General features: G+C 45.0%; 1 protein-coding gene across 6 annotated transcripts in view; it reads right to left on the reverse strand.

Annotated features, from left to right (window-relative positions):
• Window positions 1-1,617: 1,617 nt before the first annotated feature.
• TANC1 (tetratricopeptide repeat, ankyrin repeat and coiled-coil containing 1) overlaps window positions 1,618-21,172 on the reverse strand; it is a 243,775-nt gene continuing 224,220 nt past the window's right edge. For all 6 annotated transcript variants that reach the window (XM_039237550.1, XM_039237555.1, XM_039237554.1 and 3 more), the window contains 8 exons: window positions 14,960-15,093; window positions 13,299-13,422; window positions 12,800-12,975; window positions 9,889-10,021; window positions 8,379-8,470; window positions 6,487-6,633; window positions 5,466-5,566; window positions 1,618-4,706 (listed from right to left, as the gene is read on the reverse strand). In XM_039237550.1, coding sequence (XP_039093481.1) covers window positions 3,272-4,706; window positions 5,466-5,566; window positions 6,487-6,633; window positions 8,379-8,470; window positions 9,889-10,021; window positions 12,800-12,975; window positions 13,299-13,422; window positions 14,960-15,093 — 2,342 coding nt within the window. In that variant the 3' untranslated portion in view covers window positions 1,618-3,271. The remainder of the gene's footprint in view (window positions 4,707-5,465; window positions 5,567-6,486; window positions 6,634-8,378; window positions 8,471-9,888; window positions 10,022-12,799; window positions 12,976-13,298; window positions 13,423-14,959; window positions 15,094-21,172) is intronic.

Here is a 21,172-nt window from a genome sequence, read left to right on the forward strand (position 1 = left end):
GCAGGGACCAAGGCTCTGTGTTTGCCCCAAACCCTCATTTTAGCTGTTCTAAAATTTTAAAAGTCAGAAATGAGAGAAGAATGATGTAATTATGTATATAGTCTTTTCGTATATAAATTTACAGCTAACATGCTACACATTTACAGACATGTGGAAAGCTTAGCGACCACAAAACTTTCCCAATATCTTTCAGTTACTGCTTTGTAAAATTTCTGTCATCCGAATGTATTACTGAATTTTATTTCCTTTGTGTCATAGCTGCGATTTATAATCTCTGATTCTAGATTTTTTCATACAACCATGCTTCTTACATTCAAGTGAGGACAAAAAAAAAAAAAGGTTGGGAATAACAGATTTTAGGTATTTTTCTATTGTATTCTATAGGGAAAGTATGTTAACATAATTTTAACGAAAGATTTTTTTTTAATTAATAGAGCCCACCATTGGGCCAAATATTTGTTTTGATAGACTTATTTTCCAACGGAGGCAGACAGGCTTTTTTACATAAAAATTACTAAAAACTATTGATGTCATTGATAGAAAACACAATAAAAGACTGGTTATCTCTTAAATATGTTAAAGATGATTTTCTTTTCTACATTTCACCATCATGGTTTCCTGTGGCTGAAAACTAAGCTACCAGTAATATAACTAAAGTGAAATACTTCTGGTCATGTACGCAAATAAACCAAAGCCAGACAGCGCCTCCTCCCCACTCCCACACAAACACACCAAATCCAAAACCATCCGCAGGAAGGGACACCACAAGGTCTCTGCTACACTCCCCAGGCCCAACTGTTCACTCAGGTCTACGTGGCAGCAGTGCTTACTGGCCCTCAGGACTGACCAAGAGCTTCACTTCTTTTTGGTGTAACTGGACCCAATATCTTCACTAAGACTATTTCAAAAGCATAACATAATCTATAATAAATTCCAGGAGTCCCATCGGCAGCTTTGTAACAAAAGTCATCCAACAATTATCTATTAGCCAACAACGTTACTCCCTCCCACCTGTTTTCTTTTTGTTTTTGAATCTCTAAATCTATAGTTTTAAAGAAGGACTGCAGATACTGAGCCTTGCTAGTAACCACTGCACCCAGACAGTACCTGAAGTAGTAGCAGGATTCCACATTAGGGTTTTATCCCAGTACAACGCAGTTTAATGTTCCCTTTCATTCATCCTACCCTGATACACAACTATGTGGGTATAAAGGGGAACGCATTACTTCTAACTGAACGATGATACAAATGTGAAGAACTTTCATCATCAACACAGTGTTTGGTGTCTGACCCAAGTGTCTGAGAGTGACATACTAAAAGGTATCCTGTTGCCTACAAAAACAGACACCAAGATTTCTGGAACAGACAATTACAGAATGCTCTGCATCCTATTTCAGGCAAAAAGATTCATGTTAACCACGGAATATTCTGGGATTTCTGTCACCCTTGTTCTGAAATTATTATTAAGTGAAATTTAATATGCATGTGGTAGTATTACTATAAAAATAGACTTTTTACTTTTTTCTTGAGGGCAGTAAGATCACCCAGGATTAAACTAAGGTGGAGAGTCGTCATCAGGATAGTCTACTTACCCACTCTCATTTAATACAAAACAAATTCTATTAACACTCTTTATTCCATATGGAAAAGTACAGTAGTTGTGCAGAAACAAAACTACATAACAAGAGTAAGACTTTCACAAATATTAAAGAAAACAACAAAAAATAAATAAGCCATAGTACTTCTAGCAGAACTCAGGGAAAGCCTAGAAAAATGATAAAGCTGTACAAAGTACACTGTACACACTCCAGCACAAATGTTGAATAATGATACCAGATTTCCTGTTCGTACAAAACCATAATGATGCTCAAGAGGAACTTCGTTACAACGATTCATTTTTAAAACATTCTGTAAATATAGAACTTACTTCTCCCCAATTCTAGAAAATAAATTTCACATCCCAACATATAAAACAACTATTCTCCTACCTCTCTCAAATTAGCATTTTACCATCCTCCAATAGCACATCATTTTCATATAAAAATACCTTTAAACCAAGGTTCATTCCTGTACCTTATCTTTACAAATGAATAATACATAAGTTAGGCCTTAAGTAGCACCTCAAAGGTGCTCCTATAAATGAGATAAAGTGCTGTTACTGGTATACAGTTAACATGCCATAGTAATATATCGTTCAGTGCAATAACCAGCATGAATGAAGCTTACAAAGAACATGCAAATATATGAGTTTTTTTTTTATGATTAACTACTTGAAATAGTTATATTTACAAGTCTGAATACAACTTGGCTAGTTAATATGTACAACATGTTACTATAAAGTAATGATTGTATAATGAAACAAAAGCAACAACCAACCATACCTTAACTATCCAAATTAAATACTGTCCTTAAAGGACCCTGGAAGGCTTGCTCCAGGAATGCGGTCACTGTTAAAAGCAGTTTGGGAACCAGCTGAGAGCTAATTTACGTATCATAAAGAATGCTGTTTTCTTAGTAGTTTAGCCCAAATCCAACTTGACCACCAATCATGATTCCACATGGTTTTATACTCTTTCCAAATATTAAAAACACCTTGAAGTGGAACATAATTCCAAAAACGGTGCTATAAAAATGTTTTTAATGAGAACTGTAACATGGAAATAAAAGGGAACTACTATGAAGGAAACAATACTTGGATATTTTTGTATTTGCTTTAAAAAAAAAAGCAAAAAGAATAAGCTGTAGGAACATTTATAGTCACAATTATGTTCAGCCAGAAATTTTTATATATTTATATGTAAAAACTGGGATTTGACTCAATGAAACTGAACTTGAAAATTCCATCTTTTCCAGAATATGTCATCTGGATATTTTGTCATAAGTTAAACCTATCACTTAGACATTTACATTTTCTAAGAAATATTATGATTTCACCACATAGTAAAGGCTAGGAGAAAAATGGTAAAAACCAAACAATTTCATAAGAGAAAACCATGAGTTAACATCTTGGTGGTCTTAAATTTTCTAACATAATAGGTATAACTAATTATAAATTTTCATTCTGGTTAGCATTCTTATTTATGGTGACTCCTAGCTCTCCTATCAAAAACATTTGATCCCACATTTTAAATATATCAATGGCATCTGACCCACCTCCAAGGAAAAAAGAAAAAAAAATACGCTATAATTTTTTCTCACGAAAAACCTTTGAATCACCACTAGGAGCTAGCACACAGTTTCCCCAGTTCCACATATGCATCTCTCTTAAGGCTCACACATTTGACTCTATGAATGATCGCTTTGGTTTTGCTGAAGGGAGGTGACTCCTATGGGCTTCATTACTGACATGAGGCTGCTGTTTAGAGATACTTTCCTGATATAGATGAGAAACAGTCTTAGTGATCCTGCTATCTTGACAGTGGACCGGAATTTGGCATTTCTTTTCTTCTAGCTCCTTCACCTGTGACCCACTGTGGACACTTCCACCCAGGGTAGAAACAGCACAGGTTTTAGCTTGGCTACCATATCCTCCTGCTTGTTTCAGAGAGGGCTTCTCAGAGTTCAAGGACTGCAGGCCGGCTGCAGAGGACGTGTTCATCAGTAGCCCCTCCGGCACCTGACAGTGCCAGGTACGGTTTGGAGGATTGCTCTGCTGCTGGAACCTTGCAGTCTTATCCATGATGCCCATGAACGGAGTATTGCGCGGTCTGTGCTCAGCTGTCCCACTCTGACCCTGGCTAACGACTTTGTCTTTAACTCGGGCATCCGGTCCTTGCACCTTGAAGCCATCTGAAAAACTGCTGCTTGAAGTCAAACTACTGGTTGAACTTGACATCTTGATACTGCCAGACGGAGAACCAGAAGAGCCTGAGCTGGCGAGGGAAGCCGGGTGTCGCATGTCGCTGCAGCTCACCAGCCCGCCCTGGTTGAGAGGAGCTACATCCACGGCTACAGAGGCATGAGACAGAAGCCTCTCTGCAGTCTTTATCTTGCTCGGTAAAGGATAGGCAGCGCCGCCCTCACCGTGCTGCAGCTGGACACTGTGGCTGGGGCCGGACCGCTCTCCAAAATGGCCAGACCCGGCTCCCACAGTCAAAGTGCCTGTTCCCTCCGAACGCTGGGTTCTGCCACCACCGGGAGCTGCAGGAATCCCACCTGGCATCTGACTCAAGGGAGGATTCTGAACAGCGACCTGCATTTTTGTGCTGCCGTTTCTCACGCCGGACTGTCCGGCACCCAGATGTTGGTTGGTCTTCACGATCTGTGCCTGCCGGGTGGGCTGCATGACCAGCCCGGCTGGAGCTACAGTGTCCCTCGGGGGCTTACCGATGCCCGGCCTGTGCTGCGGGGACACCGGCCTGACTTTGGACTGTAACCCTTCTTGAAGGCTTCGGATATATGGAGAAGGGACACAGGAGGACGGCTGAGACCTGGGTGTTGGGGAAATGCACTCTTCCTGGGAGGAAGTTTCTTCTTCCCCAGCCTCCTCAAGATGGAAGTGGTCGTTTAACCCAGGGGTCGGGGCGTCCTCTTCATTGTCGGAGTCGTTGGGTGGGACTGGCGGTGGGCACTGCTGTTTCTGCTGCTGGCTCCTCTGGAGCTGCTTGCATTCCTCCTCCACGCGGGCCACCAGCCTCCTGATTTCCTGATTGGTGGGACAGAGCTTCACAGCTTCCCTAAGGTCAGCCAGAGCCGCGGCAAACTGCCTGTATGTGAAAGCAGAGGATATGGTGAGAGCATGTGCCGATGTAACTGTTCTTAAAACAGCTCTGCTGAAAAGAAAGGGGAGGGGTGCCTGGCTGGCTCAGCTGGTAAAGTACTCAACTCTTGATCATGGGGTTATGAGTTCGAGTCACCTTAGGTGTAGAGATTACTTAAAAATAAAATCTTGGAAAAAAAAAAAAAGGCAGCTGAATGAGTTTGCAACACTTACTGTGGTGGACAAGAGCTATTCCCCAAGAGCTAGAGCTACTCAACTAGGTGGGAGTGAATTCTGACCCACACCTGCGCAATGCCAGGGCCCATACGTCTCTGTAACCACCACCTGGCTGCGAGCAGGAACAGGCACAATCCAGTGGGTGTTGGAATCCTCTTAGTTTTCCTTACCATTGCCTCTTATCATGTCCCTCTCTAACCCAAAAGTCTTACGGGACTCTCCTCCCCTCCCCACCTCCCTGCTCTAATATCTCTAGCTAGCAGGTTCTCTGCCAGCACAGACTAATAGGGATTCTGTGTTGCAGCAATGTGCAGGGGAGGAACAGTTACTGGGGTCAGGAGAACACAGAAGTCTAGGCATCACTAATAATATCCAGTGCCCCTCGGAAACTATCCACTTAGTATCAAAAGGGAGGAGAGGCATTAGAGCAATGCTTGTGAATCAGAAACTCCCCAACTCTACTAGCAGCTTCGATACGAAAGAGACACAAGAAGGCTTCCTTAGTCATAAATCAGACCCCAGACAGTACCTGCTATTTCTCTTCGCTCTTGCCCTGGCATAATAGGCTTCATAGGACTTTGGTTTCAATTCGAGAGCCTTGGAAGCAAATTCTTCTGCCATGCCAAAGTCCTGGTGTCAACATTTAAATACAGGAGTCAAAAGAAGCACTGAGACATGAGTACAGGCATCTTTTTAATAGGAGCTTTCCTCTCAAGGTTAGAGAATTGGGACATAACTGGAGAGGTAAAGGGCAACATAAGTTTTATTTTTTTTTTTTAAGTTACGAGTTTAAAATACATAAATAAAGTTAGTCGACAGTTAAAGCTTATTCATGTATTAAGAGAAGAGTTCAGAAGAGAAGTAAAAACGGAGGACTGCGGTCGAGGGGCCGGCGGAAGAAGCAGCGCACCGGCGGGCAGCGGCGCATGAAGGCGCAGGCGCACGCAGGGCGAGGCTCCGCGAGCGGCGGAGACGCCCACGCCCTGCAACAGCGCGGCGGGCCCGGACGTGCGCACACACGTCGGGAGGTCCATGGATTTGGTGGTGAGAAGATGAAGTTAACAACAAAAAAGTAGGAGAAAGAAGTACTAAAGCACGACGATTTAGTTTCTGTTTACAAATTAACGGAGTTAACTACTGAGAATTACAAATTAACCGGTTGCACCCATATGGATTATAACACACGCGTGTGGAACTTTCCAAGTCTAGAAAGGGCCGCCCTTGACAGCGGTGCATGCTGGGAAGGGGAGGAGCGCAGTCGGCTGGCCTATCACCGCCGGTGCCTCCCAAGGGCATTGCCTCAGCACCCGGAGAGGTAGGCCTATCACCGCCGGTGCCTCCCAAGGGCATTGCCTCAGCACCCGGAGAGGTAGGCAGTGCCTACGGTCACGTGATGGCCACCCCGGAGAAGCCGCTCCCACAAGCCAAGTTCACAGCAGCATGTAAACAAATCACCCAGGAGACCCGTGACCTGGTCTGCACAAGGGCTGGCCTTCGCCACTAGAAAACACTCTATTGCTCAAGGAACAGACTAAGGACCCACAGCTTACATTTGTTTTTCTTCGGCAGCGAGACAAATTGAGATAGAGGGAAACTCTTAGTTCATTGAATGGTCTCATGTCCTCTCCAAACCCTTCTCGCGGAAACTTCCTTAAGGCATACTGGTACCTCTGGGCTGCCTCTTTCATCTTCCCTTTCTAGGAATAAAAAAAAAAAAAAAAAAAAAAAAAAAAAGCACAGAAAGTGATCCTTTCCCAGATGCTCCAAGATAAAGAGGCTCCTGGAACCTGAAGACCCTGGCAAGCTTCTCAGCGCTCCTCGCACCACACCCCACTGCAACCATCCAAGCACAGAAAGGGTCCTGCTGAGGACACAGCACCCTGACCAGCATAAGCCCCACAGCCTGGCTGTCCTCACGGGCACCACGTGCTTCACGCCAAAAGACACAAACTGGTTTTCTAGGATGCAGTCTGTAAACTGCCTAATTGATAACTATCAATCTTAATACATCAGATTGTCCTGTTACACAGTTTTGAAAAACATTTCAGGAATGATCCTTCATCCACAGATTCGTCAATGCTAAGTGTAACAGAAACCAGATAAAGAAATGATGCTGTTTCCCAAGGCAAGTACAGTCTTACGGAGAAACCTGGACTAGCTGTAGAATAATCATTTGTAAGAGGAACTAAAGTATGGGCTTTAAAACCTGGAACAGCACCGCACATCATTTTCAAGGCTAAAGAAATCGATTTACTCAGTCAGTTCCGTGGCACAGCAGGTATGGAGTCTGCTGAAAATGGCTTGATGTTTCTAACATAATTGCCTACCAAAATTCATATTAAAACCACTTCAAAGCCACAACACACACTCTGAACTCAATTTCAAACAGATTACGAGCCCAGAACCCGACTGGGTTGTGCTTTTGCCTACATATTTGTTATTATTTAAAAAAGAAAAGGGAGAAACTAAACATACTCCATGCAGAAGCCTCCTGATAAAAGGATTAAAATGGTCATAATGCAGTTTTTTTGTTTTATTTTCAGAACTTTTACTTCTGTCTAATTACAGACCTGGAAAGAACAGTGATCTAGGTCTCTGGCCTAAGCATCTATCTAACCCAGGGGTGGGCACATGACAGCTTCCAGTCCAAATCTGGCCTGCCACCCGTTTTTATAAATGACTCTGACTGGGACACGGCCACACCCATCTGCTCCTGTGTCATCTGTGGTTGCTTTCATGCCATAGCAGCAAAGCTGGGGAGCAGTGACAGAGACCATATGGCAAAGCCTAAGTAACATATTTCCTTGTGTGGCCTTTTATAGAAGAAGTCTACTGACCTCTGATCTAAACTGATGTCTTATTCTGGAAATTTTACTTCAAATTTTATTTAAAATGTTTACTTTTAATTTATCAATCTTTAAATTATATTTCCATTTCTAAGGGAAAAATCTAAGTATTATATATATTCCTCAACTATCTTAAATAAAAATATCTCTAGGAACTGTTGCAAATTGCAGAAGCTTACAACTATTAAAAATAAGATAATAAAGTCTTAGGAGACTTAATGATTCTTTTCTTCTGAAAACGTCTCCTGAGTGGACCTTTTCTGAAACGTATCTCTTGACTCCGTGTATTAAGGAATCTGCTTGAGGCCACTCTGCCTTCACACCAAGGCTTCAGTGTGTGAAGGCAATACGTTAGTCACAGCCATGAGGATTCATTCAAAAATAACAGTTCTCAAACACAGAGCGGTGCCTTCTAGAAGGCTCTCCTGTGGAGACATGAAAGCCTGGGCACAAAAGCCAGGTGTGCGTCTCCCAGAATGGCCACTGAAGCCTGGCTACAGATGCAGGGGGGCAGGAGCATGGTCCTGCCCAGTCCACACCAAACTAAGAGGTCGCTCATAGGCTGTCACATCCCAGAAAAGGGCGATACCACTTACTTTGTACATCACGTTTCCTTCCTCCATCAATTTCTGTAAAAGTATAATCAAAATATCAGGTTTGGAAGTAGCCATCGCCCAGGCAGCATTTCCTGTAAAACAAACACACATTCAGAGGCACGTCAGCACTCCGGGAGGGAAGGAGTTTACTGCTTCTGGGGCTGGATGGCAGCGCAGTCACAGACAGCAGCATAGCCTGTCCTGTAGCCTCCAGACAACAGTACAATGAAGGACAGGGAGCAGGACCCCCAGGCACTGGTCTCCCTTCCAATCTCCCTCACGCTGAATAAAGCCGCAGGGAGGAGGCTGTACTCCATGCACTTGTTACTCTGATGAAAAGAGGGCTTGGAAACCAAGGCAGACAGGCCCATCTCTCCCTTCTGCTGGGATTTTGGGGGAAACTTAAAACATGGCTTCTGAATAATCTCCTTAGCTTCCTGCAGAGTTCATGTCTGCTGGTGAGCAAAGGCGCGCGTGTTCTTAGCAACCTCTCGCTCTCCACTGCACAGTCTACACTGCATCTGTCTGGACAGGTCAGCTCTGGCTGGTCTGCCCTCTCACCACAGCTCATGTCTCTCTGGCCACCAGTCCCGCTTCTGAGCACATGCAGGGAATAATGCTTAAGGGAGGACAGTCTCAGAGTCAGCCTGCTCTGCTTCACTGACTCTGCTGATTACTAGGACCTTAGGGAAGCTATTTACCTCCACTGTGCCTTGGTTTCCTCCTCTGCAACATGACGGTGTTATCACTACCTACTTAGATGGTAGGTGAAGATTAAATACGGTAAAACAAGAAACTGCTCAGAATAATTCCCGGTACTGTGAACTGCTTAGTAACATCAACAGATCTGTTCATCTTCGCCACAGTCCCTTCCTGTGGGCTGCCGCTGGCTGAAAGTCTGGCATATTAAACTAGGACAGCCATGTTCTGGTTGCTCTTTACCCACACATTGTGAGTGGGTCTCACACTCCAACCAAGCACACAGAAGGAGCTCTCCCTACTCAAGAGTCCCCTCTGCCTTGTCATTATCCTCAAATGACCCACCCTCCAACCAGTTTTCAGTAAATCCCATGAACTTTCCTTAACAAAAACTGCTGGGGCTGCAACTGCCCTTCCCAGATAGGACTAGTCCAGAACAGTGGTTCTCCAACTCAGCTGCTCAGCAGAGCTACCTGTGAGCTTTCTTAACCACATACCCGGCCTTCCCCGAAGAGCTGAATAAACTGCTCACTGCCGTGGCTCCCGGGCATCCCTAACACCCTACAGTTCTAGGCTGTTTTTCAACATTGGCCACTGCTTTCTGTCCACACTGCAGTGATAATGTCATGAGCTATTTAAGCATTCTGGATGACTGTGTTTACATGAGCCTTGTGGAGGAAGGAAAAGAAATCTCTTAAGCACCTGACATCTTCTTAACCTGGAATCAGGTAAGTTCTTTATGGCCCTGGACATACTCTAGAATCTGAAGTGAACCTTCCTCTCCCGCTGCTGAGATGAGGTATTCACTGACCTAATTTGGCTCCTTTTCTTAGCAGTGTAACCACTACAGATGTGTTTCGACAACCAATGGCTCTATCCAAGGGGCGCATGCCGCTGTGGTCCACGTGCTCAATCACGGCTCCCTTCTCAACCAGATACAGTACCTGCAGGAGGAGACAGAGACCTGAGGGGTGGCTGGTGGCAGAGGTGCCACACCCCACCCACTTTTGCATCCTGGGGAGGAACTGGCAGTCTTAGCTTTACTGCAATCTTCCATGCCTCTGGCCACCAAGGGTCCTAATGGAAATGAAGCCAATGGGTTAACTGAAAAGAGGGCTGTAATTCACAGCTAAAGTCCACTCTGCCATCAGCAGTGAGGGAGGTGGGTGAACACTCCTAGGGAAGGAAATGTTATGTACATGCATTCATACACCACAGAGGAGTACATGCACATCAACTTCCCAGACCACAGGGATGGCCACAGTCCTCTTTTCATCTCCAATTACTTAGGAGGCAGACTTCTACAACAGCTCCTACATACTGGCAGGCTACAGCAAGGGGACCCTTCTGGAAACACTCAGATCCACAAGCCTGGGTAGAGCAAGCTAGAAAAACTAGCAGCTTGATATCAGAAAAACCCAATTATATCTCACTTTAAGACTTAGGAAATAGACGTAAATATTAGGAATATAAAGAGGCAAGTTTTCAGACCGTGGTACATAGATTGATTTGATGTGGTATGACAGCAGTATGACATAGTACACAGAGGAAAAACCACATGGGCTACTCAAATTGCTGAGAAGAAGTCAGCTTAGATTTTCATGTAAACCTGATAGTTCACCAGCTATTCAAAATGATACTGGAGGGATTAGTACCCATAATATATAAAGAACTCCAACAACTCAACAATAAAAAACCCAAATAACCCAATTTTAAAAAGGATATGAACAGACATTTCTCTAAAGATGATATACAAATGACCAAGAAGCATGTAAGAAGATGCTCAACATTATTAATCATTAGAGAAATGAAAATCAAAACCATGAGATATCACCTCACATCATCAGGATGGCCCCTATTAAAAAAAAAAAAAAAAAAGTGGAGAGGATGTGAAGAAACAGGACCCCTGAGCATTGCTGGTGGGAATGTAAACTAGCGCAACCACTCTAGACACAGTATGGAAGTTCCTCAAAAAATTAAAAACATAACTACCACTTGATCTAGCAATCCCACTTCCGGGTACATATCCAAAAGAATATAGGTAAATCTTGAAAAATTTACAGGATCTTGAAGAGATATTTGCATAGCCATAGTGGACTATTGTAAATTGTGACTATTTACAATAGCTAAGAGGTAGAAGGAATTCAAGTGTTCCTGATAGATGAAATGATTAACACAATGTGGCATAGACATACAATGGAATATTATTCAGCCTTAAAAAAAGAAGGAAATCCTTTTACATGCTACAATATGGATGAACCTTGAAGACATTATGCTAAGTGAAATAAATCCAGTTTATAAAAGGACAAATATTCTATGATTCCACCTGTATGAGGTACTAGAGTGGTCATCTCACAAAGTAGAATGGTGACTGTCAGGGACTGGAGGAAAGAAATCAGGTCTTGTTTATTGGGTACAGAGTTTCGGTTTTACAGAATAAAGTGTGGATAATAATGTGAAGTGTACTTAACACCAGTGAACTCTTCACTTAGAAATGGTTAAGATGGTGAGTTTTGTTATGTGTTTTTAAATCACAATTTTTAAAAAATTACCCTAGAATACTAAACTCCTTCATTCTTCCTAATGCTGATAGACTAGGATTTGGTAAGTTAATAGAAGCTGAAAAATAAAAGTGTGGATATGTGAGGTTTAGTTAAAGAGCTGTTTTTGAAAATCGACATTAACTACAATTTACACTGTCCAGGAAATTGAGACCATTTAACTGGAACATCACTGCATTCTAAAAAGCATCAAGGCCCTGGGGCGCCCGGGTGGCTCAGTTGGTTAAGCATCTGACTTGGCTTAAGTCATGATCTCACGGTTCGTGAGTTCGAGCTCCACGTCGGGCTATGTGCTGTCAGCTCAGAGCCTGGAGCCTGCTTTGGGTTCTGCGTCTCCCTCTCTCTCTGCTCCTCCCCTGCTCATGCTCTGTCTCTGCCTCTCAAATAAAGTTTAAAAGAAAAACAGAAAGCATAAAGGCCCAGATGCACAGGGTGAGGACGGCTTCTGCTCTAAATTCCATGGCTTCTGCTCTAAATTCCATAGCTTCCAGCAACACAGTATACATAGTATCTCTCTGGCTAATCTGCACATTAGACATATTTAAGTCTTCAAAGATGGTAACTCTCAAGGAGATGAACATCTTCAACACCTGCCTGGTACGTGGGATGTGGAACTTGACAAAGACATAGTTTCTGCCCTGAAAGACATTTTGTAGTTTTTAGATTACTAATGTTTTATCCCTTATCTCAGTTAGACTTAGGCATTTGTCAAAGAGATAAACATAGTGCCCTAAGTATTTTATATTATTTCCAGACAATTCCACATTTTTATTAAAAATAAACCAGATAATTATTTGACTAGTAACTTCTCATACACATAAAGAGATTTTTAAATGCTCTATTTATATGGGTTACTAGAAGAAAATAAAACTACATACGCATGTATATATACATATATACATATTCAATATTTGTCAAAGACACAGTTTGTAATCATGTATCTTGAAGGTTTTAAGAGTCTATTAAAATCTTTACTAAAATTCTGCAATAGACTGAATGCCAGAGAAGAGAAAAATGAAAACTACCCCAATGCACACAGGTCCACACTGACCACACTCAACATGGCCTCACACACACTCCGGGAATAGTTTCAACTTCTGGGTTTCTCTGCAGCACTGGCAGGCGTGCAGGTGGACGATGTGACCACCTGCGGGTACCTACAGTCTCTGCATCACCGTAGAAGGCGGCCAGGTCCAAGGGAGTGCGGCCATTCTTGTCCGTCTGATCTATCTCGGCTCCTTCCTCAACCAGAAACTGGACCACTGCCCTGTGACCCTTCAGACAAGCCCAGCTTAAGGCCGACAGTCCCTCTTTGTCCAGAGAGGAAAGGGCAGCACCTGAAAGAAAAGCCCATTCGCAGAACATGAGTTCGTTAAGACAAAGCCCAGAGGCAAATCGATTCACATTTGCAAATACCTGGCTTGACCGGTGGCAATCAAGCCTGTGAGATCTGAAGCTGGCAAAACGGTCACCACCGCTGAAGCCGAGTAATAGGTACATACATCTACTACCTATTCTTTCTACTTGTGTGTAAGTCAGAGAATGTCCATAACAAGAAGACTTTTCAGACTTGAATCAAAAAGCACTGCCAGTGGATCTACCAGAGCTCTTTTCTTTGTCCATTCCGAAGAAACCTCTGCAGGGGCTCCCATGCTACTACCTTTTGAAAGGAGAAATTCCACGGTGCTCAAGTGTCCTTCACAGGCGGCCACCATGAGGGGCGTCCGGCCCTGCTTGTCACTTAGGCTCACATCACAGCCGCGGTCCAAAAGTAATCTAACGATCTGAAAGAAACATTGGAATTACATTCCCCTGCTCCACTTTCAATCCTGTGCTCTCTACCCAGTTTTCCACACTTAAAAGCAGTAAAGGAGTCTCTTCTTCAAACGCCTTCTACACTGTGTGATTTGTAGGGCCTGTCCCAGCTTTCCATTGTATTCCTTTGAATAGAATCTTCTTCCAAATACGCACTCTTTTTTTCACATACCTAATGCATTACTATAGCCGTAAAACACGCACATACAAGACATGAACAGTAATGTGGAGAAGGGGAGATACCAGTCACAATCAAGTCATGAGGAGAGAGACACAATGGGGCTCACGGGATCAATGGGCAGAACTAACGGAAGGGGCGAAGGTCCCCGGCTCCAGGGTGGTGGTCCTGCAGTTACACTCCCACAGGGGGGCAGGGGCTGCAGGAAAGCATTCACCCACCACACCCCCAAGCAATCAGCTTTTCTAAGCCTTTGGCTTAGTGGATGGCTTGACCTTCACAGCAGGCAATTTTTAGCAAATGTCTTCTTAGAAGACATTCCCAGCCTCAGCTCTGTGCCTTCAACTAGTTCATAGCGATAAGGCTGGGGAACACAAACAAAAAACCAGAGAGGTGTCTCCTACAAATACCATCCCAGCGGGAAGGGCTTTATGCAGGGGGGAGGCCAGAGTCTCCCTCCCTCTGGCACAGCATTAGTTATACGGCCACAACAGAAGGTGGCATATTTCCATTGCTTTCTTATTCTTGAAACACTGACAGATGCTTTCTGAACCTCCCCTGGACTTCGGAAATACTGAGCCCAGGAGACAGGATTAGCCAGGGCATCACAGAGATGTTATAAGGATGACAGGAAGCAAATGGTACAAACCAAGCTCTCGGAAACAGAACTGAAAAACCAAAATCCTGGTGGGGAGGACTCGTAGTTCCTAACAATCGCACTAGTATCACAATCCTGTGATGTAAACTTGGGTCTAGAAAACTCTTCCTATAATATATGTAGTAAGATCCATTAATTTGCAGTTTGAATGTAACCTGGTGCCAGGGATGGGGTGGGTACGTGGCCACTGTTTGCAAAATGAATAAATGACTGAACTACTGTTCTCGAAGATCCCCTGCACAACAGGCCACTCCTAGTAAAAGAAATCAGCCTGAAATCACAGTCTTAGACCAGAGGGCACATGTTTCCTTTTCTAAAGAGCACAACAGAACCACTCTTCTAAGTGTGCTGGACAAATGGGTCACAAAATCACAACAATAGGTATGTTATAGCACGTCTTCTGTTCTCATAACAGAAGAGTAACCCTCCCTGGTTAAAAGGAGGCAGCTGCGGTCTCCCCTGGTCAGGTCACCAGCCTTGCTCCCGGTTAGGTTACCAGCCTACAATGGCTGACTGCGCTAGCCTATCAAATGCTGGTGGTTATGGAGAAGTGACAGCACAAGCAGAGGCCAAGAACATGAAAAAGACAGGGCTCAGGGGAGCCACATGTGGACCCCGGGGAGATGGGCACTAGTGAGCTCTATCCCACCCACTGTTTCCCACCGGGTACCTGCCAATGCCCCTGGCGTGCTGCACAAAACAAAGGTGGGACCCCTCTCCTGTTAGTCCGAGACACAGCAGCTCCATGCTCCAGCAGCAGCTCACACACCTCCAGCTTCCCTCTTCCGGCAGCGGCAGTCAGGGCTGAAGGAAGGTCACAGGAGAGGAGGGAGTCTGTTAGTGTGTGATGGCTGAAGGGCGCCACAGATTCGTGGACAGTCCTCCCACTGCCAGGAGGGCAGTTCTGCACCTTTCCCCACTTCCCTCGATCTGGGTGGGCTCTGTGACCACTCTGACAAATACAACACAGAAGGAATGAGGACATGCCAGTGTCTGGGCCAGACCCTGAGATGGGCAACTTCATTTCCCTTCAGAACATTCATTCTTGGAACCAGACACCGCCTTCCACGGGAGGAAACCCAAGTGGCCCTGTGGTAACACTCACAGGGAGAAGAACCCAGGCCTGTGTGTGGTTGACAGTCCCAGGTGAGCTCCCAGCAGCCAGCCACAAACTGGCTAGCCTGTGTGTGCACCATTCGGTTAACGGATTCCCAGAGTCTCACTGCACCAGCTAAAGTAGGTGAGCAGAGGTGAGTCATCCCTACCAAGCCCAGTCCACACTGCCGATTCAGAAGCCACTACGTTTTAACTTCATTGTCTTCTTTTGCTTTTTTGCACCCCCCCCCGCCCCCAGCAAGAGATAATCAGAATATAATGCAACACACACACACAGACCAATCCTATTATCCAGTCTAGCCTCTTACCTTAAAGTCATAAATTTCAATCAGCAAGAACTAGTAATTACTGATGCAGTCAAGGGCATATCAAATCATTCCTGTCTATACAGAGCTTAGAATCTCTGTAACCAATCAAGATTCTGGATTAAGAATGTCAAGAAAGCAAGAATAGGGAGTCAGATTGTTGGGGGCTTTGAATGCTCAGGTGAATACCTTAGTGCAATCCTGAGTAGTGAGGGGCCTGCTGGTAGTAATGGTGTTCGAGGGAAGACAGCCAAGGATAAAACATAAATAGAATGGAAGGAAAGAGAATACATTGGAAAGGTTCTCATGAAGCCCCCTCATCAGTGACTATGCCTCCTCACCACCCCCCCATGCTGTGATTCCTGATGGGGCATGGTAAAAAGAGGGGTTTAGTTAGATGAGGGTCCTCTGCTATGTCACATGAATCATCATCTACAAGAAAGGACAGTCATAGATTGCAAGGACAATCCCAGGCCAGGACAAGAGAAGCTTCAGGAAGGGGCTGACTACGCTAGGGCAGCTTCCTTCAGGACAGAAAGGGGCTGAGGAGGAACAGCGACAGCTCAGGAGGGAGCATTGACAATGCAGGTGAGGAAGGAGAGGGCCTAGTGTGGTGTCATGGCTCTCTTCCTGCTGCCTGCCTAGGACCACACTGTCCCAGCCTCACACACATTTCTGGCTTCCAGAACAGACCCAGTATTCCTAGAAATCAATAAGACCTCTCAGTATGAAAATCAGGAAAACACAGTACAAAGTCCTTCACCAAAGGTGAAGTCCAAGTGACAATGAACTTATGAAAAGTACACAGCCTCATTAGCAATCCAAGTAACTGAGAAATGGATACACTCACACACACTGCTGGCTGGAGTAGTCATCCGCATCCCATTGCACAGCAACACCACTTGCACACACGTATTTGGGGATGCCCTTGTAGTGCACTGAGAGGTGTACTGAAAACAGCCACAAACTGGAAGCAACCCACAGGGCCATCAACAGTCTCACAAACTTGTCATCAGTTCAAAGAAGTAACACACAATGGAACATGCAGGGCGACTTGGTCATATGTAGCACACAGAGCCCCGATAGCAGGGCATCTCCTTTTAGAGGGCAGCCTGGCTCCACTGTGAACCCTAGGGTCTGTGTCCCATTCCCCTGGGCACCCAGGAGAGTCAAGTGCTCACAAACCCAGCTTTTCACACACACATCTCCATCCCTCTGTCCTCCTCAGACCCCTCTTGGGGACAGACAACCACACCTACTCCACCTCCAGTCAGCCTGACCACAGTATAACCCCTAGGAGCCACATGTGCACAAGCACGTAAACCTGACATGTGGGCCTGATCTCCCTGTGGGAAGAATGGTTCTTCCAAGAAACAAAGAAATCTCCTCAGACCGTCCCCAGGGACACAGAGCAGTGGGGCCAGAGACTCCCCCATCACAGAGAGGAGCCACAGCTGCCCAGCAGATCACCTGAGCTCCCCATCCATCCCAGGGACCTTGTGCACCGGGAAAGTGAGCAAGATGGCAGGACTCATGAGCAAGTGAGTGAAAGTGCCAGGCTATCCTACTCTTGGGGCCCTAAGGATGTGAAGGTCAGGCTGTGGAAGATGGTGTTGAAAGCAAGCCCTCTCCTTCTGGAAAGGCAGGGGGCACTCACTTTGCTCTGGCCCTAAGTCCCCTGAGGCAGGGAATGTGTCACCAGAGCAGCTTGTCATTGGGCAATCTTAATATTATTTTCCTGTCAACAACCATTCAAAGAATTTTCTTACAACTCTAACAAGAGCCACATGTAGCTGCTACCATCTGTCCTGCTGATTTTCTTGACACAGAAACGCAGGGTCTCGACTGCAGGTGCCATTCTTATCTGTGTTACCCTAAGAGGCGCTCTGCCACTAGCTATACATCTAAACTTGTAAGAAAATTATAAATAAATACCACAAAACAGTATTTAAATCAGTTTTATACACTGATGCACGGGGGTGGAGGTGGCGGTTCCCATACCAGAATATCCGAAAACCAGTGGCCGAGAGGATCCTGTCTATACTATAGGCCTTGGCCCCAACTATCACAGACATGCCCAGGAGAGTCCGTTCCTGCTGTGGCATTAATTTTAATGATTCCTAAATAACACGAGCACTTTTTAAGTATGTTATCTTGATGGATCAGAACATAACCCGTGAGCAGCTTGAGAGATGGAAGTTCTGGGCAGTGAGCCACCTCCTGGACCTGCTAACCTCTGCAAGCCTCCTCCAATTAGGGATCTCCCCCTCTCTCCTCCTCTGGCCGCAGTAGACCACAGCAAGGAAAGAATGAACGAACGAACGAATGAACACACACACACACACACACACACACACACACACACACCACAGGCAGGGTCATGGCCAGCGGATGTGCAGGACAGTCTGGGAAGGAACAAACTCAGGGCACTTCCATTTGATGAGGTCCTGAAGCAGCAAAGCCTCACTAACATTCCATTATCTTCTATTTAGTAAACAAGTTTCATCTGTATTGTAAATGGGGCCTTTAAATCCGGATGTCTGGTGCAGCTGCTACTGAATTTTTGCAACAGCAGCACATCAGAAACAACAGCCCGGCACTAAAAATAGGGTTGTGTGTTTTATGGAGGCGCCAGAGAAGCCAGAAGTTGGAGCAGCTGATGAGCGGATGAGAGCGCCACCCCAGGCCTGGCGACAGGGCTGGATTCCCTTCTCTTCCTTTACCGCCAGACCTGCTGTGCATTTGGTGATTAACTTCCTTTCGAGATGATAAAGCACCTATAAGCACAGGCTGAAAGTGTCACACAGAGTTTGCTCCGGCCTAACACCGCCCATGCTCTGCACACAAAGTCCTAATGAGGCACTCTCCTTTTCAACTGATGCAGGTCCACAGGACCCGCGTTTCCATTTTCAACTCTCATGAATACTTCTGGCCTCGTCACTCAAAACCCCTGAGGCTAAAGTGCACCCCAAGTTCCAGCAGCCACAGATTTAAGGACACCAGACTCAGAAACAGCAAGACTGAAGCATAGTCAACTACATGCTGAAACAAAATCAGGCAAGACTCTGCTCAGGAATTCCAACTATTCTGCTGAAAAGGCTGACCTCTGAGCTGACTACCAGACTCTAAGGAGGGTCAGTGCATTCTGTGCGGCCAGGAGAAAAGAGAGGAGTGGGGGAAGACAGGAAGAACAGGCCAGGCTCTGGCAGTGGGGAAATGCCTATCTTCTGGCCAAAGAAATTCAGAGACGAAGGTGCAAAGACCTGGCATGAAATGGAGTGAACCCACATGGCACTTTTTAGGACTTAAACTGGACACAATTTCTTTTACTTGCAAATTCCTTAATGAGATGGCATTTTTCTAATTAAATTCCCATGAAAGCATAGATCATTTTCTGAGGAGTCTGAATAACTGTACCTTAGCAATACTGTCCTGCCTTCAGAGCAGATTTATCACGGCAGACGTTCCTTTTAAGAAAACCAGTTGACGCTTGATATTATGAACTTCCTGAGAACATCAGTTAGATCTGGTTCTTTGTAAAATGGATCTTTTGCAGGAATCTTTTACGTATTCAAGTTTTCTGGGCAAAGGTCTGATTTACAAACACTCAACTATCAACGTGCCAGGAATGCAGTCATTTCCACAAACAGGGCTGTTTATAATATTTTATGGCAGATCTGTCACTCCAAATACACAGGCACAGGATGGCTGGCTTGAGGTTTTAACAATGGATCATTATTCCCCCCTCAGATGTTTCTGTCCCTAATTTAGAGACCTTGAGAGAAGGGTGACAGGTCAGTGCACACAGACGCGGCTCCCACTTCCCGACGGCGGCTTTCTCAGACAGTCCTTACACACGGCCACACCACCCTCTGAGGCTGGAGCAGAACACGTGAGCCCAACCGTATGCACAGGCAGAGAGGCAGTCCCGCTGACCCAGATGGCTGAGAGAGGGACAAGGACAGAGTGGCTCTGCTTTGATTGCATATTTATGTTTATTGGTGCAATTTATTTCCTAATATATTGGCATTTTCTGCCTGTTATAAAAATTAGTAGAAAACAAAATCAAAGTGCCAACATTAGTAATAAGCAGCAAGATTCTCGTAAGTGTCATCTAGTTGTGACCAAGATGGAAACCATTAGATGTGCCACAGGCAGTGATGTCTAAGCCTCAGCTGGAGGGTCTCTGGACAAACCCCACTCAACTGCAAAGGAGAAGAACAAAAAGTAAAGAGTATGCATGAAATGCTGGAAAATTCTCAGCTCTTTTATCTAAGAGGTCAAATGTAACTAAGAATTTTTACGATTTTTTTAAAACTCTTTGGGAATGGCAGTCCCTCTCCCTTGATTTCCAAAAACTAACCAGTTAAGAAGTGGTTATGGAGGAAGCTGACCCCCCACTGTGTTTGGCTTTGTTGTCTCCTGAATACGGGCTGGGCGGCCACCCTGAGGGCCGCCCTGAGGGCCGCTGACAGGCTGGCCCCAAAGTCCTAGGCCTGAGTGAAAGCAGCACTCAACCCCAAACAAAAGCAGGCAACACCCCCCCATCCACCTGCAAGGAGTAGGGCTAAGATTCATAAAAGCTAAGCCCCACAGCCTTGCTTTGTTAAGCATTTGCTTCCTTCGTTGAGAGGAGGGGAAGGCTTTCATTAGACAGAATAACAACTTCCTGCAGCTATAAATTCTTCATCTCCACAGGGACCAGGCAGTTACTTAATCTAATTCTCAACAACGAAAAGAGTAAAATGAAACACAATAAAGATTACTCTTACTGAAAAATATCACTGCATTGAGGGATGAACCCCACAGAAATCCCCAGCACCCCTAGCCTTGAACCCAGCCCACTGGATGGGCTCCACGATCTTATGAATGGGAAGCCAGCACTGCCCAGATGCTCAGTGAGTCCCCCAAGTAATGGCTGGCAACACCATCCTAGGTCTGACCCTGCCTTAGTGTTCCCCATTTGGCAGAAGGATGGAGGAAAGGATGGATGTTACCAGGCCACAGGCAACAACCAAGCATCACATGAAAGGGCGACTCCCCATCATATCATGCCAGCTCCCGACAACCTACCTATGGAGGTTAAAACAAGGCAGGAACCAAATCTGAGTAACCAGGACCTGCCTGACATGTGACAAGTTTCTGTAAAAACACGCTGTCAATCTCTGTGTGAGAATTAAAGACTAAACATGAACCTCAAATTGCCAAGCAATTCATTACGGAAATAAAATTGTCACTAAATAGGGCTTCACAAGTAACTGAAAGTCATTTTTGTCCTTCGTATTTGTAAAGTAACTGCAAACTAAGATTCTATCACTTAAACATCCATTTGAATAATCTATTAAGACCAAATGTATAGTATAACTAAGTAACATTCAATAATTAATATTAGCAATTTATCATAACCCTGGCGGCAAACTGCATCTGATGAACACTTACAACTGCCAAGCTCTGAGTAAAAC

Source organism: Hyaena hyaena, unplaced genomic scaffold, assembly GCF_003009895.1.
Source record: "Hyaena hyaena isolate Hyena2069 unplaced genomic scaffold, ASM300989v1 scaffold_126, whole genome shotgun sequence".
Taxonomy (NCBI): domain Eukaryota; kingdom Metazoa; phylum Chordata; class Mammalia; order Carnivora; family Hyaenidae; genus Hyaena; species Hyaena hyaena.